The following is a 26,735-nucleotide window of genomic DNA, read 5'->3' as shown; positions in this document are numbered from 1 at the left end:
AGCTGCTTTAAAGTGCTAATGCTCTTCTCTCTCTCCAGATGTTTCCTCCACTGTATCAACAGCCTATGTACTTCCCTTACAACCCTGGCCTGATGCCAGCAATGCACTATCCACCTTCATTTGGCGGAAGGGGTTTCCTACACAACAGGCAAATATTTAATCGATTTATGTCACATGGTAGTTTTCCACACAGCAGAGGTGGTGGGCCTATGAGAGAAGGCTTAACTCGAACAGTAGAAATGCCAGGAGGGCGAGGTATTAGGCAACACAGAAGTGCTGGAAAGCCTATGTACTACAGCCCACCTCGAGTTCAACCTTTTGCCACTGTGCCTGGTTATTCTTCTATGATGCAGCCACAACCAGCAGGGGGATTTTTTTACCATGTGCCAGATGATCCTCGGGCACTTGCATTTGCACCTGTCCAGCCTAATTTACAATCTTATTTGGCTCCTACCTCTCAGTTTCCTGGCCAGGGTCTTCGCCCACAATCCTTAGCAGCTTTTACTGGCTTGCCCCATCATCAGGGTGGCTTCCATCCTTTCCCTACTCAAGTTTATCCAGCTGCTACCTTTAACGGAGGTAAAGTTTACATGACAAGAGATCGATCAGATACTGCAGACAGCTCAGGTAGTCCTAGATTGTCAGACTCTCCAAGTTCTGGAATTCAGCTTTTACCTAATGTTAAGCATGTTCCTGCCCATCTTTTAGGGAGACCAGGAGAAACCATTGACCAGCCAAGTAGTAATCCCACAAGCCCACCCACAAACCTGCCCATTCGAGAAGAAAGAGCACAATTATCAAATCGGTCATACAGCCCTGCTAATTTCATTAGAGATAGGTCAGGATCAGGTGACATCAGATCCTATAGTCCTGCCAGTTTTATTAGAGACAGAACATCCTCTTTAGATGATCTCAGTAGCAGAAGATCATTCAGTCCTGCAAACTACACACAAGATGAGCATGCCAGTTCAGGAAATAATGCTCAGTTAAGTCATGAGAGATCGTTGTCCATATCTCCTCCATCTAACCAGACAAACGGAAACAGTGGCAGTGGTATCAGTGAACAACATGAGTCTAGGGCTGCAAACACCAATGGTGGATCTAGGCTCAACAATCGTAGGCAAAAACCCAACTTGATGCTCCGAACTGGCTTCAGCAGACAGTATAGTGATGACCTTCCCACCCCCACTGTCATCACCAACATGATTCAGATGATAGATGATAACATAGATGAAGGCTCAGCAGATGATGAGTCCTCTTCTCTTGAGCGTGGAAGTAACAGGAGAAATCTGAGGCTTAAAATGTCTGTTGCCCAGAGAATGCAGCAGTGGCAAGTGGCAGAGAATAGTGAGGCTTCCTCTTCGTCAACGCCACCTTCTACAGAAGAAGCACATCCATCTTACAGTACAGGCATTCTAGGAGGTGTTCAAAGGCAGGAGCGAACTGCAGAAGAAGTTGCCCAGCTGGAGATCCAAACTCCAAGAACACCGAAAGGCTTCATCACCCCTGGAGTTGATGTTGAAGTAGATCCTTTTGGCATTTTGAAATCAATTAACATTGGTGGAGCCCATCCTTGATGTGTTATCAGTCGCAGCAGCATGTTTCTGGAGTATGGTGTTTCAATAATCACTGCAGCAAATAAACATGACAGGCTTTTTTTTAAAGACCATAAAACACTCATAACTTACAATGACATCATTATTAACATCTTAATGTTAGGGCTTGGTACCATAACATCTCTTTAGAAGACTTGGTCATTGTTCAGGTGTCACAGTAAGAAACCTTGTGTATTTAACTATAATTGTGCATGTGATCCTTTCAATTATGTGTTGTAATTTTGGTGAGCTTCTCCATGCATATAAATAGGGTCACAGGCCCTTATGGTATTTGTTGATGTTGTCTCTCTTTTTTTTACAGCTTTTTCCCCCTCTCCATTGACCAGAAATTCTGCAGAATTTAGAATGTGAAGTGAAATCTTCACTTTGATGCAGTGTTTATATGTAAACAAGTTTGTTTTGTACATTTATCTTTTGTTTTTAATGATGTGTTTATAAAAAAACACAAAAAGTTGCTATAGTTTCAAGAACTGTGATGCTATCTTGTATTGTTGTTCAATTTTGTTGAATGTGTTGAACTTCTTCAGCAGCAACACTGTGGGATACTGTATATAGTCTACACTAGTGACACAGTCATAATAGTTCACTTAGTGGACCTTCTTTGACTTAACGTGAATTTTGTGAATAGAGAGCTGAAAATGTGTAAATAGTGAACATGAGCTAGGTATGACCTGAAGCAAGGTCGTATGAGAGAACAAGAGTTTTTGTTAGTTGGATAATTTCCATGATGATATTTAATGAACATAACTTTTTGCTTCACTTAAAATACTTTCATATTGGACTAAGTCCATTACTTGAATTTACATAAATTAATAACTTCAATTTACTAACTTCAACTAAAACTTGACTTGTTTCTTCTACTGACAATTTCAACTTATACAACTTGACTTACTATTACAACTGACTTTCAACTCCAACTAAGTTCTACTTAACTCAACTTACTATTTCAACTAACACCTTCCAACTGTCGACTTACTTCTTCTCCAAAACTCTCCAACTAATTATTTTAAACTGGTCAACTCAAACTCTCCATTTCTCATACAACCTTTCTTCTGGTCATACCTAACTCCTGTTCACTATTTACATTTTCACACTCTGTATTCACAAAATTCACTAAAGTAACATTAAATCCAATAAGTCCACTATTTTGACTGTGACAACTATCTATGTGTGCCATTTAGTTATGTTTTAGTACAGAAAGGCTTTGTTTTCTTTCAATTGCTCATTTAGTGTTCAACTGTTACACTACAGAATGATGTCATGGGTCTCTATTTTGTGTGCCTTGGATCACCTTTTTGTTGTTTGGATAGTTCTCTTAGTTTACATAAGTTTATTTCTTTCAATACCAATTCACTTCAACTGACTACATTGTGTTTAACAGAACAGTAGGGACAAGGAAACACTCTGTTAAGAAATATGCACACACTAAGCACAATGGTGGAGATAATTCAATCAAGAAAACATAGTTGGTTCTAACTGGTTTAAGTGGAGTTTTTTTTATTATTTTGCTTTTTTTCCCCCCTTTAAGCTTTATTATTATTTGTTAAAAACTAATCTACAATCCTTTGAGCATATTTTAGCTTGATCTTTGTGTATGTGGTGAAGATAATTATAAAACACATGTATGTTAAGCTGAATTAAAAAAACATTTTAAAATATATTTTAATTTTAAAATAAAATATATCTTCTTTCTTAATTATTTTTTTTTTGTGCACCCAGAATATAATACAAGATAATCACAGCTTAAATTCACAGCATATATATATATAAGTGCACTTTTTTTTTTTTTAAAAAGCTGATTCTATTGTAAATTATATACCTTGATGATACCTCCATACCAGTAAAAAAAAAAGAGATGGTACAGTGGCATGCTTTATATGTTATACTCTTACTAAAAAAACTAAACACTAGTATAAGAGGTGTAAAGTTTAAAAAATGAATAGTGACTTTCAATATGTAAATTATGTGCTATAATTAGCACAACATAAAAGAGATCTTTAGAACTTAAATTTCATAAATAATTATAAATAATTTTGCTTCTAGACTAGTAGGAGATTCTATAGATGCATTAGATATTTAATAAACATTTCATTTTAATTTGATTTATTGAAAACAAGTTCAAAATGAATTCTATTATTATTTTCTGTTTTGTTGTAAGTACTGCTATAAACAGCCATATTTTGTGTATTTGACATGACTGAGTTAAGACTCCTACCTCGTATAAAACTCTTGTTGGCACTCACAGTAAACATTAGCATTGGAAATGGACCCTGATTAAAATGAGGATTTCAATGGAAGATGGGACTATACATTGAAGTTCATATGAAATAAGTGTGTACTCATCTTTAACACTGAAAGAGGAGCTTTAATTAGCATTGGATCAGTCTGTAGTCTGAAATTGTTCACATTTTAAAAACATTTACTGCTGATGTAATATCACAGTCTAAGAGTTTGACAAATTTAATGATAAACACTTAATAATCCTTTTCATTTTTATCCACAAATGTGATACTTTTCGTTTTTTTTTTGTTGAAAGTTTTGATTTAAAAAAATCATTCTATCTAAATGTTTTATCTCCCCTGTTATGTGTTCATCCTCTAAAAATTTTCTTTGAAAGAATTTAATTTGTCCCTTTCTTGTTGTAAAAGGATCAGTAGCTTTTGATTCTTATATGTGAAAATGTTTTTGTTTTTTTTAAATTGAAATTTCATTGACTACAGAATGTATATATGTAGCCAACAAAATTTTTATAATGTTCAACACCAATATTACAATCTATGGTATCTTGTTACATAAGTAAACTGAACTCAAACTATTGATAGTGTACCTGATTTATTCTAGAACATGGAAGAAACTTGATTGTTTTGTGGAAGCTAAAGATATGCTTTTGATCTCTTTTTTTTTCTTTAAGAACAAACATAAGATTATATATTTTGTTTCAGATTTCATGAAAACTTTTAATTGTGAGTAACATTGCTGAAGATTATTTCTTTTGTCATTTGATTTTACATAAGTTAGTACGAATGTCTTTTTGTTCTTGGAAACAATTAGTTGATTCTTTAAGCTTGTTATTAAAAAATTACTGTTTATTTACTATAAAATAAAATATATATTTGAACTAATTTTCAAGAAAAACATTAAAAAATACATTTTTTAAAATGACAATACCTCCCTTATACAACTTAAAATAAATGAAATATTTAAAAAAAATAAATATTTAGCTCTAATCGGGCATCGAACTTCTGATTTTGACACCATCAGCTTTTTGATCGAACTATTCTACCAATTTGGCCAGTGGGCATTGTATAAGAATCCACTTATTTATTGGTACCTTTATTACAGGTAGACTTCTTAAGATCTAGTCTAGATCGATATCTACTTCTAGATCTAGAATCTAGACGTAATCAGATTTACGTAAAAATATAAGTAAAGCTTAGATAGTCTATCTATAAACTTTAAGCTATTTTAAATTTAATAAACAACTCATTTATCGGTACACTATGGCTATGGTACACTGAATCTGACATGTTTTTTTTAATTGAATAATTTCAATGATATAGATCTAGACCTGTAAATCTAGACTCAAAAGAGAATGCACAAAATTGTCCTGAACATTAATTTAATTTAATTATTGAATCAATAAAGCTTTACATTCGAATATTTCCAAACACGACAGTACTTTCAAGAATGTGATAGTCCTTTCAAAACCGATGTTCAATCTAGATCTATCTTGTCAAATTTACATTTATTTATTTTTTAATTTAAAAAATTATAACTATCAAACTAGATTTTTCCCCTTGTGGCCAACGAGCTAGTAATTCTCTTCTCAGGAATATACTTTTAAATTTATAGGAAAATCGTAATAGCCATTTTTTAAATCAACCTTCCAGGTTCCTGGTTCCATGAAGTATGATGAAGTTCTGACTTGAATAGAATTATTATAAAAAAAAAATTTCTTCTTTTAACTAAATTATATCAGTTTTTTTTTCCTAACATCAAAAGCTGCATTATTGTTCAGCCTTTATATTGATCTATTATTTCCTCAAAGATCATATGATATTATATAATTGTTTTTTCCATGGTCTTTTGTTTTTAATAATATTTCCTGTTACATTGCTCAAAGAGATTCAGTTCAAATCAAACTAATGCCCACACAGACATCATAATACTTATGGAACATTCATGGCTTTATTGATTGCATTATTAATACAGTATTTGGAAAGCTGGCAATTCTTAAGTTTATTTACAAATTACCATCTCCAAGAATATTTTGTAACCATTTATTGGTGTAAATAAAGAAATCTGTGTGTAGGCCTACATATCTTGTTAGTTGCAAGTATTTAGGCTTATGCACTATGTTTATATATTTAAAAATATAAATTTAGTATCTCATTTCTTGCTTTTCCAACAAAACTAACTTTTATATGCTTAATTTGTTAATGAAACTGTTTCTTTGTTGGATTATCATCTTGTTGATATAGATTTTTGTTTTGTTTTGAGACCATTCTCAACTGTTCATCAACAATTTATTGGTAATCATAAAACATGTCAATTTCAATCTAGATTTGGGCTACTGGGTTTTATATTAATCTGACTTGTACACGTTTATAAATACATCTAAACTTATAATAATATATTTAGTTTTCCCCATTTTTTTCATGTTTGAAATATGATGGAGTCTGTGCTTCAGGTGTGGCAGCCATTTTCCCAACCTTTTAGTCAACATTTATTCATTTACTCTCCAGGAAGTGCTGAAATCTTTTTAGAAAATAAAAGAATTTAATCAGCAGTTTTTTTGTATGACTCATTACTTTCACTTCGCCACTGAGGATATAAAAATGAAAATTTGTTGGCTATCTGTTTGGAAGAAAATGTAGAGTTTGCTACACCCAGCACTGGACACTGCATGGATTTTTAATGTTGTTGATTTGTGTAAACTTAATGACTGACTTGACCAAGTTTAGTCTGAGTAGTTAACTCCAAGATGTACACCTCAGTTTTGTAATCATAGAATTTATTACTTGTCATTTTGTTGTTTGCATTTGGCTTTTAAACAAATTAGTGTAACATTTAGCTTAGTAATAAACTTATTGTTGTAGCATGAAAAAAGATGGTCTCATTTTATTTTATATATATAAAAGGCAAATGAGTTGCTTTTATTTTTAAAAATATTAAGTAAGCGTACAGGGCCTATTCACACCAGTTATTCTACACTATCCTTTGGATGAAATTAGTCTAATAAAATATAGATAATTCTCAAATTGCATTAATTTAATGTTGGGGAGTGAAATGTAAGAAAATGTTATTGATGCTTACATTTCTTCATCAACATTGGCACAGGTTAATTAAGTAGAATGGTTAAGATTATAAATCAGGTATATAGCCTGATAGTTTGCATTTGGGCCTACTGTAAATTAAGAGGGTCAAATTTAATTGTTATTTAAGAGTTTTCAAAATTTTTAATAAGAGTGCTTGCTAAGAGAGGAAATTTAAGAAATTATAAAAAAAAAAAAAAAGTGGATTTTATTACTGGTACCTCTTAAAAAATACTTCATTAGAGATCAAAATAACTATCCCATTCTTATGGTGAAAGTTGCACAAAGAATTTTTTTTTTAAATTCAACTTTTCTTTTTATTGTTGGGAAGGAGGTTTGCATATAAAATGTGCACTTTTTTCTTTTAGTTTTTTTTTATGTGACTATAGAAGTTATTCTCCATGTCTGTTATTTCAAATCCAAATCTCACATCTAATCTGTATCTATGTTTCTAGACCTACAATTAGGAAAGTGCAGGACTAATTAATGAATATGTTAATTCTCTTATCTAGACACTGAATTAAAAAAAAAGATTGATTTATTAGAGTAATGGTGTGGGGTTGCAGAGAGATTTCCTTGTCAATTTAATAGGCATTATTTGATTGTGAAGGAGAAAAAACAACAACTTAGAATGGTAAATTTCTTGGTATATAAAGAAAAAAAATCAAATATTAAAGTTGACTAGGTCACTAGATCTATATAGATCTAGATTTCTAGATCTACATCAACTGTATGGTAACTTTTTTTTTTTTTTTTACTCTGATATCCCATAATTCTTAGTCCGTCTGCCAACGTGGCATATCTGCGCAGGTACGGAAATGAAAATTCAGCTTCCCGTACGTGGCACAGGAGCCGTGGAATTTGTTTTGTGTATATTTTTTTTTCATTGATAAAAATGACAAGCGTTAACTAAATAATAAGTAAGAGGTTCATTATAAAAGGAGTAGAATTCTTTAGGTCTAGTAAGTTATAATATTTACACTTAAATCTAGATTATCATTAATTGAAAGTGTTTAGTGTAAGATCTACCAAGGATAATCAAGTTTTAGTTTTACGCAAATAAGTTACTGTTTCTGTGTTTGTTATGCCAAGTTAAATGAAGTTATTAAATGGTCTTTCTTTTACACTCAGTAACTGATAACAGTGTGTTAACTAAAAAATAAGTTAGAGGCTAATTATAAAAGGATATAGATCTAGATCTATGTACACTCCAATCTAAATTAAAGATTAATTGCATAATATAAGTCATGATAAGTCAGTCAAGTCAGTGTGAACTAAGACAAAAGATTATAAGATAATCAAAGATAATCCAAAATCATCTTACAGTTAGTTAGTTGAGTTAGATTCTAGTAGTTACACTAACTTAATACTAACTTGACTATATAGATCTAGATCTAACTCAAATGATAGATCTAACTCAAATGAACTGTGAGACTGTGACAAATCTACTGTCTACTCTAGAATCTAAAAATCTAAATCTAGATCTTAGTCGACTAAGTTACATAGTCGACATCTAGACTAGCTATAGTAGATCTAGTTACTAGTACAGTAGTAGTATAGTGTCTATACTATAGTCTATTATTAGAGTTAGAGTCTATACTTCTGCAGTGACACAGTCACACTGAGTTACTCTTCTCTACACTCCAGAAGTTGAAGGCTCAAGTTAACTCAAGTAGATCTAACAGCTAACTACAAGTTTCCCATACTTAGACTTCACTACAAGAATCTAGATTATCTAGTGTAGAGATGTAATGTCTAATCTGCATCTGTATAACTTGTACTGTTCAACAAATTACAATTAGGTTGTGTGTATTTGTAAGCGTCAAATTACTAGCGAGCAATACAACTCCACAAATAGAGTGAACAACCAAGAGGCGTATGAAGTATTTAACTGTTTAATTCATAACGGGAGCAGTCTAGTCTCAGTCACAATGATGTACGATGTTACCTCTATGAAAGCCTAGCCTCAACTGTCTATTTAATCTATCTATGCAGTCTCGCTTTGGATTAATGTCACAATTATTCATTCACTATAATATAATTACTATGAATCACAGTAGATCTATATGAATATTGATTTAGTGATGATATATCTATAAATAATCTCTATATATTATTCTAGATCTAGATAAATCTAGATCTAGAAAAAAAGATCTGTCTAGATCACTAGATCTATACTTAGTAATTAGACTTAATTAGAGTTATTAGACTCTTGTTACTAACTCTTGTAATTTACTGATATTTATTATAGATAAAGGTATGAAATGGTCTATATTAATTATATAATAATAATATATTGTTACGTATTTCTGAATCTTCTGGCTAGATGTATTAGTAGGCATACAAATAAAAACACTGTAAAGAACTTGACGACTAAACTTTCAGTTTCATATAACTTTAATGACTATTAACTCTAACAATTCGTCACTGTAACATGTAACGTAGAAGACTGTACAATAACTGTCGTTGCAATTCATCTCTTCTCAATTTGCATCGAGTCGTATTCCACAGAACAGACCAACGACACACTTCCCAGTGTCGCTCCAGGTCTCCCAAAGCTGAACCAAGTCGTACTCAAGTCTACCGAATTAGAGCCGCACACGTCTTACATCGACTGTAACGGCTCAAGTCCACTGTAGTTTGCTGTATAGACTTTAACGACAGTAGTCCACTCCAGTTAACTCTACCCTAGTTAACTTGCATCGAGTCATACACATCTCTCTTCTACTGTCTCGCACAGTAGACAACAGTACCGACGACTCACTCACGACTCCATACGACTGACTTTCACATTAACTCTCTGGCTTATATAGAGTCCCTAATCGCTTGTCCAAAGTTGCACAAACACGGCTAGTATCCTCTGGAGTAACACGTGAGGAAACGTCACATCCTGTCTTTGTTTATACATGTAGATTCCAGAAAACATCGGCTGCAGTGTCATCTTGCCGGGGTCACAAGTTGTGACCTCTATCTGTCACTGGACATTGCTAGTACCTTTTGGAATAGCATGTAAGGACACGTCACATCCTGTCTCTGTTTATACATGTACATTCCAGGGAACACCCGCTGCTGTTATCTCGTCGGGGTCACACGTTAACCTCTTCCTGTCACTGGTCATTTGTAACAATATTATATTATATCTAGAATATTCTAGAATAATCTTTATTCTGTCAACTAAAGTTAAAGGTTTAATTTAATGCTTAAGGTTGTCTCTGCTTTGACACTTTTCTATATTATATGTAGATCTAGTCATTGTATTTTTAAATTTTAAATACAGTTATAGACTCTATTACTTTAGACCTAGAATGACCTAGATCTAGTTATAAATTAACTAGATTACTAGATCTAGTATGTTCCTTCTACTAGATCTGCCATACTCTTACTCTTGACTTGTCACTCTTGTAATCATGTAATGTGTATTAGACTTTATTATATCTAGACTTTGATCTGGATAGACTATGGGCACTATGACCCAGTATCCAATGGAGGTGAATCTAGATTATAGTGTAATTCTAATACTCAAGTACTTTAGTAGTGGACATAGACTACTAATTACTAATATTAGATATATAACTAAGTCAGTCACTAGATTTTAGATTAAGTCCAAGTCTAAGTGTAGTCACAGAGTCTAGTCTAGATCAGGGGTCTCAAACTCATTTCAGCATGTGGGCCACAGTGGAAAGTAACAACCATTCAGCGGGCCACACCACAAAAAGAGAATATTTTTTCATTAAATTTTACGAACACTACTGTCACTGCAGTTAAATGCTAAAATAAAATTTTTATAATTATTAATTACATTTATTGTAGTTTATTACATGCACAGGCAGTTTAGTTTACTAAAATAAGTTGACGTTGTCTCTGTCACTAATCAAAAAGCAGAGACTGTAGTTTCACCCCCCAAAAATTACTTGGCCTACTGCAGAAGGTTCGTCACTCATGTTTCTGTCCACTCAGCTGAGAGCGTTTGGTAGAGACCAGACCATCAACGTTAGACCTGAGCTCGCGTGTAGTGGCAAGCCGCAAAGGTTGCTCTCAGATGCTTATCAGTCAGTCTTGATCGTAATGTTGTTTTTTTTTTTTTTAATCTTCATTCTGGAAAAAAAACCTTCGCAAACTTACGTACTCCCTAACATCACTAGAATTCTAGCAGCTGCGCAGAATAAGTTTGGAAACTTCTCTCTGGGAAGAAACTGGTAGAAATCTGGAACACCAACATCAGCGTATTTTTTTTTTTCACACTTCAGGTCCAGTAGTTCCATCTGGACTTCCTCTGGAACGTTTTTCACTTCAACTGCGAACGGAGTGGCAACAAGGAAAAACTGTGGTTCGAGAGCAGTGAATTGCTGAAAGCGGTGTTCAAAATCTTCCAGTAGTCTGGAGAGGATGTCTACGTAGTCTTTCAGGTGCTGTGGTTCAACCGTAATGCTCTCTAGAAAAAACAAATGAGCCAGGTTTCCATCTGCCAGCTGAGTGGCCCACAAAGTCATCTTGTATCTGAATGATTTAATGCGGTCAAACATCACGGTAATCAGCTGCTTTGTGCCCTGTAGTTGTGAATTTAGTGCATTGAGATGTTGGGAGATGTCAGTAAGAAAAGCAAGATCCGACAAAACAGTGGATCACTGAGCTGAGGTATGTCTCCGTCTTTCATTGCCATGAACAATGCTATTTCCCATCTAGCTAAAAAAATCTCTGCAGCACTTTTCCACGACTCAACCATCTGACTTCTGTATGATAAAGCAACTCACCGTATTCCGTTTCTAAATCAGCTAGAAATGACACAAACTGTCTGTGGTTGAGACCCCGTGCACGTATGAAGTTCACCGTCTTCACGACAACATCCATCACGTTCTTCATTTGTAGACTTTTGCCACAGAGTGCTTCTTGGTGCAGAATTCGGTGTATGGCTTTAAAAGGTCCCGCCAATCTGAGCAGATACCGTTTCTCTACCATTAATCCATCAACACCAACCTTCTCTGAACACATTGCTGGTGCACCTTCCGTAGCCACTGAAACAAGTTTTTCCCACGGTAGCCCACACCTGTCAATACAAGCTTTCAATTCTTGAAACACGTCTTGAAACAAGTCTTTTGCAGCGGCAATTAGTTGCTGTTGAACATTTGTCGATGACTCTGTGATCCTGCTTGCAACTGTGTTCGCAGACAAACTTATGTCTTCGAAGAGTTTCTTTCTCTCGGGGCAGATAATTTCACACCCCTGTAGCATACTATACACTCTTTTACAAACTGGCCTTCAGTGAATGGTCGTGATGCCTTTGCTATCATCTCACTAACAACAAAGCTTGCCTTCACAGAATCTTCGCTTGCAGTGGGCGGAAACCTCATTTACTGATTTGTGCAGTTGTAAATCATTTCACAGCTTATATGTGGTCATTGTAAATTTTATGTAATTTTTTTGAATTCGTGGCCGCGGGCCACACAAATTTGTTTCGCGGGACACGTGTTTGAGATCCCTGGTCTAGATTATAACTATTAGATTTAGATTTATTAGTTGTATACTATGAACTATGAGTCTTATGACTGTCTCTACTCTATGGACATATAAAAATAATCTAGATAACTAGTTGATATCTATGTCTGGAGTATGGTACTGGTAGACTAGCTAGATTTAGATTTTTTATACCCTAAATTCTTTTGGTGATTCTATTAATTAGAATTATTAGATCTCTATCACAGGTATGTTTCTAGATCTAGATTGGGCTATATTGCCTATATATGTATTATATAAAACTATAAATTAATACTTGATTTAATTTCTAAAAAAACTGTTACAGTGATTTCCTTTAGAATCTACTTACTTTTTAACTAGTCTTGGAATTTCTTTTTTAAGTCTACATGAAATAATATTTTTTCATTATGAATTTCATAATCTACTTTTCTACTAGATTACTAGATCTTCTAAAGTCTAGTGACTGGAGTCACTATACTATACTGTCCTTACTACTAATTAAAGATCTTAAGATTATTTTTTTCGATAAAAATATAAATTCTAGATCCTTGACCTAGCTCAAAGACTCTTCTACTAATTCTTAATAATACAGAGAGGTTTTAAAAGTCGAGCGAGTTTGACAAACAGTTATATAGAGCTGGTTTATTTTTTCCACCTGACTTAACTATCTAATATATAAAGTAGAAAGTAAGGCGTATGTATGCATGTATGTCCCCGTATAGAAATCAAAACCATTTGACCAATCTTGATAAAACTTGGCAGAAATGTTCCTTGTGTACTAACTTAGACCGTAGTGTATGTATTGTAGCCCTAAAACAAACTTAAGACCCTCAAAAAAAAAAGGTTGACCAGCTCTATGAAAACATTATAACTTCATCGATCTAGGCCATGTTTACATGAGAAAAGATCGAAAGGATCTAGATCTAATTTTAAGAACTACATTTTGCGCAGATTGTTTTTTACTTTGACACATGAAAATACAAAATATAGTCTATTGATTTCATTATTTAATAAAATTAATCTTCAAATTTGTGTTTCAAAAGCAGTTTTTACATAAATTAGTTCCTCATATATTTGTTTGTTTGTAATATGTTTTACATGTTTCGGATGTTCCTTCAGAGTTGAAGATAATTTCTTCCTAGTCCAAACCTCCCGCAGGACGACGGGGGATGGAAGCGGGCAGGGTTTGAACCCGGGACCATCGATAAATCTGAACGAAAGTCCAGCGCGCAAACCGCATGACCAGGCAGCCATCCTGTGAATGTAGAATTCCTGATGAGCATTCTTTCATTAGACAATACCGTAATGTTACACATCTTTCTATTCCTAGGTCAAAAACTCAATTAAACTCTAAGATGTTATAACTTCTCTTCGCAAAGATAGTTTTATACTTTAACACATGAACATACTAATTATAGTCTATTCATTTCATATTTTAATCATATAAACATTCAAATTTTTTTTTTTCTAAATCATTTTTCATGCATTCGTTCGCCCTAAAGCTGCGAAGCCGTGTTAAGATATATTCTAATAGTTTCATTCATTTGCGTACATCTAATTAAAAAGGTCACACATGCGCACATGCAAAATGAACTCTATCCAAGCCAATATTTAACTCTAGATTAATCTAGATCTATGACTCTATGTCTAACTCAAGATCTACTTTATTCTTTAACACATGAACATACAAAATTAAGTCTTTTCATTTAATTTTAATCAAATATATGTAGGCCTACAAGCAAATGTTTTTATTTGAAAAATGGATTTAAGTCGATTAGCTATTTTGATAGCACCATTCACTCATACTATTTTTACACATTCACTTTACTTTTAACATTATTATTTCGTTTAATTGTTTACAAACCACTCTCAGTGACTCATCGACAGTTATACGCAAACAAAAAACCAGCGAGCCGCAGGTAATATATGTCTAGTTTATAAATATAATTATAAACAACACTGACTAGGCAATCTGTTGCACTTCTGCTTTGGTCTAAATTTTCCCTCTAAAATTAATGTGTTTTGTATTTACTTAATTTGTTTTTCTCTGATTTTTTATAATATTAAATCAATTTATGTTCAGTCAAAATAGGAATTATATTTCTAGAGGTTGTGTCTTAATTGTTAGTGATTGCTTGTTTTCATTATTTTTATCTTTTGAAAAACATGACTGTCTGTTCATGTAGTATGTACTTCAGATTGATGTCACTATGGAGAGTTTGAAGTTTGAACAAGGCCTGCTTCCATCCCCTGTTAGACTAGGAATGTGTCAAACTTATTGAAAAAAAAAACCATCTCTTACTAAAATAATCATGCAAAATTTTTAAACCTAGATATTTGTAATTGACAACAAAACAAAACAAAAAACTCAAACATTTTGTGATTTTCAATGCAAAAATATATCAAATACTGCATAAATCATTGAAACAGCTAAACTATTGAGAAGTAGATTCTACATTATAAATTAAAAAACAACTCTGCATTGCATTGAATCTGCAAAAGATTTACTTGGATGTAGTGAAGGAATACTTCTTGAAATCCAGATTTTAAGAATCTTTGTTTTCAGGATTTATAAACATTGACAGGTTGAAGTTAGGATTTACTCACTACCACCACTGCTTGAATTGCACTGGAAAGGTAGGAGAAACATAAGAAGCTGTAACATGCTATGAACGAGGATAAGGGGCGCTAAAGAATGAGATGCATGAATGATTTCTTATTTAATACATCTTAACTCTCCCATGTCTCTTTCAGTAACCTGAAACTTAAAAATATACAAAACATGAGTGGACAGTTCCCTTACCCTGGAGGTCCTCCTATGGCTGTACCAAGACAGAATCAGACAGCAGTGTTTAATGGCTCTTTGTCACCAGGTCAGTCAGACATATTTATTTTGCAATAAAATGATATCAAACGCATACAAAAAATTTTTGGTTTGTTTTGAAGTTTAATTTTGTAAATTCACAAATATTTTATTTTATCCAAAGGTCAAGGATATGAAACACCCAATGCTGGTAAATACCCTCCAACACAGAATGGTCCATATGGTGCGCCACCAAGGCCCCAGTTTCCATTGCAAGGGTAAGCACTTAATTTAGACACACTTATCAATGTAATAAGCATATATATGTCAAAAGTAAATTTTACAGAAAAACAAGGTGAAATGAAAGTCTATAGAAAACACATTATACTGCCATAGGACTTGAACATACAAGATGTACTATACTGTAGTAAGAGATATTGGGTTGAGCGGAGACTCACTGTACTTTTCATAGCATAACATTTGACTGTTTGTTTGTTTTTTTCCTTAGAGCTACACTTGGTCATGTTGGAATTCCATCTGGATTTCCACCCGGGCATCCATCACAATCAGTAGGTGCAGTACCGCCTACTTCACAGGTGAGTTGTTTTTTTTTTTCTGGACCCTCAATAATATATGACTAATTAACAGTGTTTATTGGGATTTCTTTATATATATATATATATATATATATATATATATTTTTTTTTTTTTTTTTTTTTTTTCTTCCTTAGTTCAACTCTATGTCACTTAATGATCCTGCAATAAGACCAGTTATGCAACCTAGTCAGATGGGTGTTGCATCACAACTTCCACCAACACCCAATCAGATGAGTGGTCCACAGCAAAGAAGTATGGGGCCATTCCCTCCCAACAGTACTGGACCTAATGCAGGTCTTCCACCGCCACTTAGTGGCAGTCACCCACCACCTGTGGGTGGCAGCTTGCCACCTCCTCTTGGAGGAGGAATGCAGCCACCTTTCACCGGAGGTTTACCACCATCTCTTGGAGGAGGAATTCAACCTCCCACAAGTGGAGTATTGCCACCACATCCTGTTGGAAGCATGCCACCTCCAACTAGTGGAGTATTACCACCACATCCTGTTGGAAACATGCCATCTCAAACTAGTGGAGTACTACCTCCACATCCTGCTGGAAGCATGCAACCTCCTACTGGAGCCGTACCACCACATCCTGCTGGAAGCATGCCACCACATAATAGTAGTGGTTTACCACTGCAGCAAAGTGGAGGAATGCAGCCGCCTGTCAGTGGAGGTTTTCCACCTCAGCAAGGAGGCATGCCACTCCCACTTGGTGGAGGGATGCCACCTCCCAAAGCAGGAATTCCGACCTATGGACCACCTTCAGTTCCTACTTCCTCACCTATGGCTGCTCCGATAGCATCACCAGGATTTCACCCACTTTCTTCTAGTGTACCTGGTAGTTTGCCTCCAGTAAGCAGTCAGCAGTTTCCTCCATCCTCCCAGTTGCCTCCTTCAGGAGTGGGACAGTACCAGGGACAACCACCATCAGGTGGATTTCAAGGGCAGCTGCCACCACAGTCTTCACATCAGCCATTTCAACCTGGAGCACACTATAATATGCCAAGCCAAAGCATGCCAGGGCAGCCAATGCACTCCACCCAGCCAGGTGGCCCTCCTCCCACCATGGGAATGGGTGGCCCTCCTCCCCCCATGGGAATGGGTGGCCCAGTAAACCAGTTTCCTGGCTCATCACCTTTCCAACAGCAGTCCCCTGGATACCCTGGCCAGCCAACACAACCTCAGCAACAGAAGAGACTTGATCCTGATCAAATGCCAAGTCCTGTAAGTTTACTTATCAGGTTATTATTATTTAGTTAAACTAACAGGGTAAAAATTAAATGTAAGACTACAGAAAAATAATTAAGTAAACATAATTTCAATTTAAATATTAGTGATATAAAAAGGAACATTTGGTTAGACTCTAAAATCTTTACAAAATAAAAATAGGGTGAATTGGTATATTTTAAATAAAACAAACAAAAAAAAAGGATCTATTATTTTCATTAATATCAAAATGTTATTTCGCAGATTCAAGTAATAGAAGATGATAAAAAAAACAGGTCAGGCGTGTATCAAACAAATATCAAAGGAAGTGTACCTCCTTTAGTTACAACTCCTTTTATCACACAAGACCAAGGTAATCAGATATTATCATTTGTCATTATCAGAAATGTTGCTTTGAAAATTATTAATTCATTTTTATTCTGATAGTTGAACCTTTTTTCCTTCTTATTTAGGCAATTCTGGTCCAAAATTCATTCGTTCTACAATGTATAATGTGCCATGTACTGCAGATATGCTTAAATCATCTCATATACCTTTTGCTCTTGCCTTAACTCCATTTGCAGAGTTAGATCCCAATGAGGTGAGCCTGTGCATTGTTTAGTGCAGAATATTTCTTTTGGTATCTTAATACTTTAGGCTCAAACCTTTTTTTATATTCAATCAATACATTTGTATTTTTTAAGCAAGCACCACCTTTAGTAGACTTGGGTGAACTAGGACCTGTCAGATGTAAGCGCTGTAAGGCATATATGAATCCCTTCATGCAGTTTATTGATGGTGGCAGGAGGTTTCAGTGTGTATTTTGCGGTGCTGCTACAGATGGTAAGTTGTTATGTTATTGTTTTATTTACTGATTTCCTCAGGTATACTAATCAACTTCATATTTGTTAAACTCTTCTTTACCTGCTCTGTCTTATGTTACATTTTATTGCACATATTTGTTTGCTCCTCTTTTCAGTGCCAAATGAATATTTTGCTCACTTGGATCACACAGGACGTAGAGTGGACTGTTATAATAGAGCAGAGTTGTGTTTAGGAACCTATGAGTTTGTGGCCACTAAAGATTATTGTAAGGTAACTTAATTTGTTGTTATTTTTTTAAGTGTCATGTCTATAGTGTAAATATGGCGTAGGATAATCCATAATATTGTATCAGAATTATTGTTAGTGCAAAGTAATTGGAAAGACAAACAAAAATACATCATTTTCATTCAATACTTTGGAAATAAAAACAACACTTTCACAAGGATAGTAAAAAAAAAAATCTTCAATTATTTTGTAAGATTAGGTGTTTTTTTATTCTTCACTCGAGCATTGCCATTCTTAAAAATTGTTGCTGAAAATATAAAACCCTTAACTTGTCTTTTGTTCTCTCTCGTGTCACCAAGATCCACTTCTTCACACTTTATGTGTTCTAATATGTCTAATATGGACATTTTTTTTTTAGAATGGCATTCCTCCTAAAGAGCCAGCCTTTATTTTCATGATTGATGTGTCCTACAATAGTGTAAAGAGTGGGCTAGTCCAACTGATATGTAATCAGCTGAAATCTGAAATACTTGTCAATTTACCCAAGTAAGTACTTAATGTTAAGCTTATGAGTAAAATTGTTAGTTCACCCAGTAAATCATGTTCAATGTCTCTATAAATTGGGGTTGCCTTGGTGGTTGTGAAGGTCGTTTGTCTATAAGCCCTAGTTTTGTCTTTTGATGGAATATCTTAACCTCCAACCGTAGAGCAATAACACTTTCTCCAACATACTCAACTCATATGTATAGTTAATAAAACATCCTATTAAACAAATAACCTATTTACAAGTACTATTATCAGTTTCTAGCTATAATATATATACTTATATATAACACTGACCAATATCACCATTTGTTTAGAGAATCAGGTGCTGATGCTTCTGAGATCAGAGTTGGATTTGTCACTTACCACAAAGAACTTCATTTTTATAATGTCAAGGTAAGAAAGTTCAAATTGATTGAGACCAATCGTTTTTGTTCATTCTTTTTGTGGAAATGAAAGTTAAGAAATGTTTGTGTCTGACAGGTTTTATTTCAACTTCAAATTATTAGGACAACTCATTTTTATTGTGTGGAAGAATTAATTTTTCCTTTTTTTTTTTTTTTTTTTAGTTTGTGTTATGATGATGTTTAAGAAAACTCAAACCACTCATTTATTATCAAGTCAAATACACCTTCATTTATTTTTAGTGAATCTCTATTGAAATTATTCTCGCACTACAAACTTAATTGCTTCTTAAAAATATAAATTTAAAATCTTTTTAGTTTTATAAAGAGAGTACATTGCTCCTATTAATTGTAACAATAATACTGATAATATAATGATTGTTATTTGTTTAGAGTTCCCTTGCTCAGCCTCAAATGATGGTAGTGTCAGATTTGGAAGACATGTTTGTTCCACTCATTGATGGCTTTTTGGTGAAGTTGTCAGAATCTGAGGGAGTAATAGATAGGTCATTATATTTCTTTTCTTAGTCTTTTGGTTTCATGTTTATATCTTTATAGTGAGTGACATGCTTTTCTGACATCCATAGCTAATGTTTATGTAATTCTGCTACAGCTTGCTGTCACAGATACCTCAGCTATTCAGTGAGTCTAAAGAAACTGAGCTTGTTCTTGGGCCAGTGATACAAGCAGGTCTGGATGCGCTGAGATCTGCTGACAGGCCAGGGCGTTTGTACATATTCCACACAGGTTTACCTACTGCTGAAGCCCCTGGCAAATTGAAAAACAGAGACGATAGAAAATTGTTGGGAACTGAGAAAGAGAAAGTATGTGATTGTGTTTTACTTAAAGTAGGCCTACCATTAAACCATTTGCAATTTAGAGATAAGTAAGTGTATTGTAAAAGAACTTGCTGTTTTTTTTTTTTTTTTTTAACTAGGCTTTAAACTTAATAAAATATTTAAAAAATGCACTAGGAAATAGTATTATTGAAATATTTTGGGTCCCTTGATATCAACTTGTAAGAGGAACCACTAACACAATGTTGTCATTAAAAAAAAAAATGTCTTGGTCATGCATCCTATTTACAACCAAATCAAAGAACATTTGATCACATGTGGAAAATAAAGAAAAAAAAAAGTTTAACATTATAAAGATAGTGAAACAAATATTGTACTCCTTGAGAGTAACGCCCCACTTGCCAGCGCTAGTGGAGTTACTTGCTGAGAGTAATGCTGCACTGAAAGAATTAAAATGGTATTTTTAATCCCTACTTAGCACAAGGGACAAAACTTTGACAATGAAATCACTTATTCTTACTTATTGTAATGTAAATTGAATCAAAAGTAACACTTAGATTCAATAATTGTTTTTTTCTTCAACAGACTATCTTAACGCCACAGACACAATTTTATAGCAAACTGGGTACAGATTGTGTTGCTGCTGGTTGTAGTGTGGATCTTTTCCTCTTCCCTAATCAGTATATTGATGTAGCCACTATGTCAGATATATGCAGGGTCACCTCTGGCAACATTTATAAATACAGCTATTTTCAAGTCAGTACTGTATGTTATTCCTGACAAAGATAACTAATTTATTCTTGATCACTATTGAATAAAAGTAATTTTAAATCAATTTTATAAAGCTTTATGAAACGTCTCCATTTTATAAATGAACAATGACTTTAAAAAGAATTTAATGAAATAAATGCTAAAAATATATTAAGACTTGTTGCTCTACATCTTATTAGGCTGATATTGATGGGGAAAGATTTATTGAGGATCTGAAAACTTCAGTCAAACGGTCACAAGGGTTTGATGCAATACTGAGAGTTCGAACTAGTACAGGTAAAGGGAATAATGTTTTAAGAAAATATAGAATTATTGATTTCTGGGATATTAACATAATCAAGAATAAATTTCTCTCTTTTGGAAATGTTATATTGATCTGTTTTTATGAGTGATATGATTCATTATTGTAGCCTTTTACTTACAGGTACTTCTATTAAAATAAATAATAAATTGTTATGTGTTTTCAAAGGAATTCGGCCTGTTGATTTCTATGGTAATTTTTACATGGCAAACACCACTGATGTGGAAATGGCTTCAATTGATAGTGATTCCACTGTGTGTCTGGAGGTGAAACATGATGATAAACTCAATGAAGCAGAGGGAGCATTTATACAGGTATGGGGAATAGTTATCAAAAAGCATTGTGTGAGTGATATGAAGAGTAAAATAGGAAACCTATAAGTTATGGCAATGGCTATTGTGGTGTGCAGTAATGCTTCTGTGTGGAGGTATTTGTTCAAATTCTCTGTAAGCTTGTCCATAAAATTTCATTGTGTTGTTTAGGTGGCAGTCCTGTACACAACTATATCAGGCCAAAGAAGATTGAGGTGTCAGAACTTGGCATTAAACTGTTGTGTTCAAATGGCAGATTTGTTTAGAAGCTGTGAACTGGATGTACTAATCAACTTCTTTGCTAAACAGGGTATTTGTTTTCCCTTTTTTTTTTTTAATAACCCTGCTGACTAAACTTTGTGTGTTAAGAACATACATTTAAGTTTTGTCCATACATTGAAATCAGCACTAGATGTGAATTCTAACAGTATGTGCTTAGTACATTGGATCCATAAGTTTGTTCAATGATAAGACATAGAATACTTTCAGTACAATAAACAATTTTAATTTAAAGTATGAACTACAAAAAGATTAAGATCATATTATAAAAAAAAATAGCTTTAAATGTTAAAAGTATGCAAAAATGTTTTTACATTTACTGAACATTTAAAAAATCTACTGATATACTGATAACAATAATTTATAAAACAATTGTAATCATGATCTTCAAATCATAATGCCTTTTTTTTTATTCAGCTATTCGCACAAGTTTGAATGCAAATCCCAAACAAGTGAGAGAGCATATTATGAATGAAGTGGCACAGATTTTGGCCTGTTATCGTAAAAATTGTGCCAACCCTTCCTCTGTGGGTCAGCTGGTGCTGCCTGAATGTATGAAACTTCTACCTTTGTATGCCAACTGTATTATCAAAAATGACAGCATATCTGGAGGCTCAGAAATTTCAACAGATGACAGAAGTTACTTGATGCATCTGGTGAATGGCATGGATGTCAAGCTCTCTAATGTCTTTTTCTACCCTAGACTTGTACCATTTGTAAGTGCTAGTGATCAGAAGTACTCATAGGAAATATTGTTATCAAATCAGCATGTTTAAAGTTTTTTTTAGTTTAATGTATTGTATGTACTGTATTATTAAAAACAGCACACACTGGACATGGACTCAACAGACTTCCCCACTGCTATTAGATGCTCTGTTGAAAGGTTGGAGGACTCTGGTATTTATATTCTAGGTGAGATTTAAAGATGGAATAGTTAAATTGCTAATGAAAGTTTTGACTGAAAACTTTAACATGCTTTTTCTTTATTGTCTCATGCAGTTCTTTGTTGACATAATATTTGTACATAGCTTTAAAAAAAGTAAAAAAAAATGTGTTCTTTTTTTTTTTTTTATACTACTTACTATACTCATTAATTGGATAATGAACTAATGATAAAATATGTGTCCACTTCTAGAAAATGGCCTGTCTATGTTCTTGTGGGTTGGTATAAATGTTAGTCCAGATACAATTCAGAAAATATTTGCTGTACAAAGTGCTGCTCAGATAGACATAGACAAGGTAAGATAGATATCAGAATAGTACCTTTAGATTTATGATTTAAAATAAAATAATATTTTCCATATATGCAGTCCTGGTAATTAAGTTTTCAAAAGTTTTCTGTTGTTTTGTGTAAATATTAATTGTAAAACTGACATGCAGGTGAAGATATTACAGTTGGACAATCCAGTGTCTCGTAGATTGTGTGACCTGATAAATCGAATCAGGCATGAAAGATCCAGATACCTCAAGGTTAGTACTTGTGTGATGATAGACTTACATTACTTTGAAGTTAGCTGTGATAGTGCTGTGGACTAACTGCAAAAAGATGCTTTATAGATCAATGTTTGTTGTTATACACAACACATTTATCACAAATTAAGTCTTTCTAAATATCTGAGTATAAATAGAGGTCTTCTTTTTGAAATTTTAATATTTAAGAAACATGGTACCTTAAGAAAGAAGTTAATACTGACTATATTAACTCTACTTCATTGTTTCTATGGCCAATGGTTAATGAGCAGATGACCTTAACATCATCTGCTCTATAGATCGTAAGGTCTGCAAAGAAAACTATACTTTCTTCTCCACTGACACCCCATATTTCTAAATAAAATAAACTGTTGAGTTATACCTATATCATGGAATTTTTCCTTTATGTATTGAAGCATGTAATATGATAGTCAATTATTGCAAATTTTTTACACAATTTTGCATTGAAGCTGCACAAACCTTTCACATAGACACAAATGAATTGATCCACATCTTTGCTTTTCTCTAGGTGGATGTCTCATTCAAATGCACTTTTTTTTTTCTTTTATTCTTTCTACCAATGCCTTTTGTACTTCATTTTTTTCAAATGTTATAGTTAAGCACTGTGTCATTAATTGATTTTTTTTTTACTTCTAGCTGACCATCGTGAGACAGAGAGACAAGCTTCAGTCTTGGTTTGATCACTTCCTGGTTGAAGATAAGAGCATGAACAATGGCAGTTCCTACGTGGACTTCCTGTGTCACATTCACAAAGAAATTAGAAACATTTTGAATTAACTTTTTAACCCCATGTATACAAAAGAAGACAGTTGTATGTGTATGTCAATTTAGAAAAGTTTTCTTATCGTTTTCATTCAATCCACTCTTTCTTTTAGATTGAAAAACAAGTGAAAATTCATTAGCTGCGGGGGCACAAAATTCACTCTTGTGGAGTCCTTTAAAATGAGTTATTTTCCCTACGTTTGTATTTTGCCATAATTAGCAACTTATCTTATATTTGTTTAGAATACTTGTCTGATTATTTCAGTTTTGTTAAGGCCTTTTTTTTTTTTCAAACTGTGATCTACTTCATTTGTTGTGTGGTTCAATCTGAATACAGTAATGTGCATTCTACTCTCTGGATGCCAACCATTTTATCTCTGTATTCATTGTAGAGACTGAGCTAATGTAAAAGTTGACAGAAGACTAAGACTATTGTTGTTTGTATATAATCTACATTCTTGATGAGAGTACATTTCATGCTAGGGACATAATAACATACTTGTTATATCAGTGATTACTGATATATTTTCATACAGAGGTTATGGGCCTTTTAAGATTTCATTTGATTTTCATCCTTCATTTTTTGGTGGAAGAAAAAATAAAGTATTGTTGAAAAAAAAATATTTGAAATGATTGTCTGGTTTATTTTGAGCTCATGAAGGAGATGTGGATGTTAATATTTGATTTACTTTCTCATTGAACCTCGGGTGCATGCTGGGAGACTAGTTGTATAATACGCAATCTAAGTTTTTTAATATGTGATTTCAAAACAAAACAAAAAATGCATTACTAATGCCTCTCATAAAGATCAACTATGTAAATAAAAATCTGGTGACAAAAAATTGCCTAAGTTATTTTATGTATATATTTAGAGTGATATTTTGTGCATGCATGAAAACTTTAGTTGTTTTTTTTTTTTTTTTTCTTTTTGACCTCTGTTCCATTGAAAATCTTTCTAATTTTTTTTTTTAATTTGTGTTGATAGTCATTAAGGTAGAAGTAATTTCCAACAAGGAATTTTTGCATGCAAAGAACTTAAATATGCTACCATTATATATTTTATTCATGTAAATAAATGCTATATATATATTATACAAAACTATGTTGGACCTTTTTGTGTCAGTCTACTTGAAGGAGATGTTTTCTTTCACATAGGAGGCTTTGATGAGCTGCTCTACTTGCTATTTATTGACAGCTGTGTTAATTGTGTTGAATAAATTGTTTCAAGAGTCCTAGTTGTATTTGTTTCCTATTTATTCATCTGCTAATCAAGCAAGTCTAAATTTAGAAAGACAAAAGAAACAAGATAAAATATCTAGCTATCTCTTTAGACCCAGTAAAGTACAATGTAGAGATGCCTACATGCCCTAATGGATATGTATATTTCCAGACCTTGAAATGTGTATTTTGAGGGCTTAATGTGTGTTTTCCTAAATATAAAGAAATATACTCAGGAAAGACAAAACATCATTCAAGCAGGTATTATACGCAAAATGCAGCAATTTTAAAGTTAATACAGCATAAAGTTATGTAAGACATTTTATACGTTTGTCATAATAGTTACACTCTGTCTTGGAATTTTTTTTAGAACATGTAGAAAGTGAAATTATAGTTAAACCAGATTTAATGGTTTGCTTAGCTGGATCAATGACATCTAATTCTATAAAAGTAGTTTTGTTTTTAGGCAATTTCTTTACAAGGTATCATGATACTGGAGATATTTTATTAGATTTTCTAGTTTCAGACCATTCTTTGCAGAGTTAGCAATGAAAGCTTTGACATCCACCACAATCACTAACAAACATTTTTAAAATGGACCTCATTCACCAATCGTAAACAAACAACATTTTGCCACGTGATTCTCTATATCTTCTATACAAATTATGCAATTCTTAAGGGCTGTCACGTGATACGTAATTTTCATTGTTTTATCAATATTATCATGTGGCTAAATGTTATTTGTTTACGATTGATGAATGAGGTCCATTAGTCATTTAACTTGTTTCTAATATTAAAGCTGTGCTATTGAGTCTGCCGAATAACTGTTGCAAGATAAAGCTTTTTATTCTGGTTTCTGGTGCTTGAAGTTGTTTTATTAAACAAACGTGTTGAAGGAGGACGCAAGGAATCAAGAATTTAATTATATTTTTTCAGCATAATTAAAGCCTTTCTTTTGCAAGCACACCCAGCCTTGAATGCCCCTGATTTCATTCTTTGAATTTAAGCCTTCATTAGTAATGGAACTCACGTTAGTGACTATAACAGTAGCTTTCGATCTGTCACAGATCTAATATAGGTGCCTGACATCGTAAAATATCTCTAGTTCTAGATCCATTCTTGATTTAATCAATTCCCAAACAGTTTGAAGGACTTCCTATAAACTGACACAGTGAAAGGAACTAAGTTTTATTTAGATCAGTAAGATATAGATCTATGGGAAAGGACCAATGGCGAACGCTTTTGTGCCAGTTTTTAGTTTAGAATTTATAACTCCGCAATGGTTTAACTTATTAAAAAAATGAAAACATCTGTGAACTCCTCAGCTATTGGGTGATAAAACTAAATTTGACTCTTTTTTCCATATCAGCTATTAAATTTATAATTCAAGTCAACTTAGGTAGGGGTCGGACCTAATCAGCGAACGCAATTTTCGCGGGAGTCATAATGAGCGAAAGGCCGTAAAAAATAGCGAAATAGCATGTTAAAATATAGGAAATTATGCTTCAATTAGTTCTATCATCTAACTTCTTCCATGAAACATTATAACTATTGTCCTCCTTGTGGCATTAGGCCTAAATTTGTTTGCACTTTTCTCGTGCTCCACATCTTCTTTCTCTGCTTGGAACCGATGTCTATATAGCCTACGAAACTTGCGATCAATTTTTGTTTTAAAAGAAAGAAAGAAACTACAAAATTCTATCTCGCCACCTCCCTATAGGCCAGTCCACGTCGTACTACTCTCCATTTCATAAACTCTCGTTACTGCAACTATTTTTTTAAAAGAACTTATGTTCA

At 33.5% G+C, this 26,735-nt stretch overlaps 2 protein-coding genes across 10 annotated transcripts in view; both read left to right on the top strand.

Annotated features, from left to right (window-relative positions):
* Positions 1 to 6,725, top strand: part of LOC106057586 (probable helicase with zinc finger domain) — a 38,305-nt gene extending 31,580 nt beyond the window's left edge. For all 8 annotated transcript variants that reach the window (XM_056019983.1, XM_056019981.1, XM_056019980.1 and 5 more), the window contains exon 24: positions 39 to 6,725. In XM_056019983.1, coding sequence (XP_055875958.1) covers positions 39 to 1,577 — 1,539 coding nt within the window. In that variant the 3' untranslated portion in view covers positions 1,578 to 6,725. The remainder of the gene's footprint in view (positions 1 to 38) is intronic.
* Positions 6,726 to 7,709: 984 nt separating this feature from the next.
* Positions 7,710 to 24,952, top strand: LOC106071824 (protein transport protein Sec24C-like). 2 transcript variants are annotated; one of them, XM_056019979.1, is made up of 22 exons: positions 7,710 to 7,851; positions 15,158 to 15,276; positions 15,391 to 15,484; positions 15,715 to 15,802; positions 15,938 to 17,029; positions 17,276 to 17,384; positions 17,485 to 17,612; positions 17,716 to 17,854; positions 17,991 to 18,106; positions 18,480 to 18,607; positions 18,922 to 19,000; positions 19,402 to 19,514; positions 19,622 to 19,832; positions 20,391 to 20,561; positions 20,756 to 20,852; positions 21,046 to 21,191; positions 21,360 to 21,498; positions 21,885 to 22,183; positions 22,292 to 22,379; positions 22,603 to 22,706; positions 22,848 to 22,937; positions 23,595 to 24,952. In XM_056019979.1, exons 2-22 carry the CDS (start codon positions 15,186 to 15,188, stop codon positions 23,733 to 23,735), a joined length of 3,663 nt encoding a protein of 1,220 aa, XP_055875954.1. In that variant the 5' UTR covers positions 7,710 to 7,851; positions 15,158 to 15,185; the 3' UTR covers positions 23,736 to 24,952. The 2 variants fall into 2 exon arrangements, with proteins under 2 accessions (XP_055875954.1, XP_055875953.1); XM_056019978.1 differs by having other exon boundaries at positions 7,736 to 7,893.
* Positions 24,953 to 26,735: the final 1,783 nt, after the last annotated feature.

The sequence above is a fragment of the Biomphalaria glabrata genome, chromosome 2 (assembly GCF_947242115.1).
Source record: "Biomphalaria glabrata chromosome 2, xgBioGlab47.1, whole genome shotgun sequence".
In the NCBI taxonomy this organism is placed as follows: Eukaryota; Metazoa; Mollusca; class Gastropoda; family Planorbidae; genus Biomphalaria; species Biomphalaria glabrata.
The sequence above is the reverse complement of the archived record's forward strand: the minus strand, read 5'-3'. Positions and strand labels throughout refer to the sequence as shown.

Coding starts and splice junctions, on each gene's coding strand:
- LOC106071824 (XM_056019979.1), top strand. CDS start 15,186: ATGAGTGGACAGTTCCCTTACCCTGGAGGTCCTCCTATGGCTGTACCA. Junction 15,277..15,390: donor TAATGGCTCTTTGTCACCAG/GTCAGTCAGACA, acceptor TTTTATCCAAAG/GTCAAGGATATGAAACACCC. Junction 17,613..17,715: donor CAGAGTTAGATCCCAATGAG/GTGAGCCTGTGC, acceptor GTATTTTTTAAG/CAAGCACCACCTTTAGTAGA.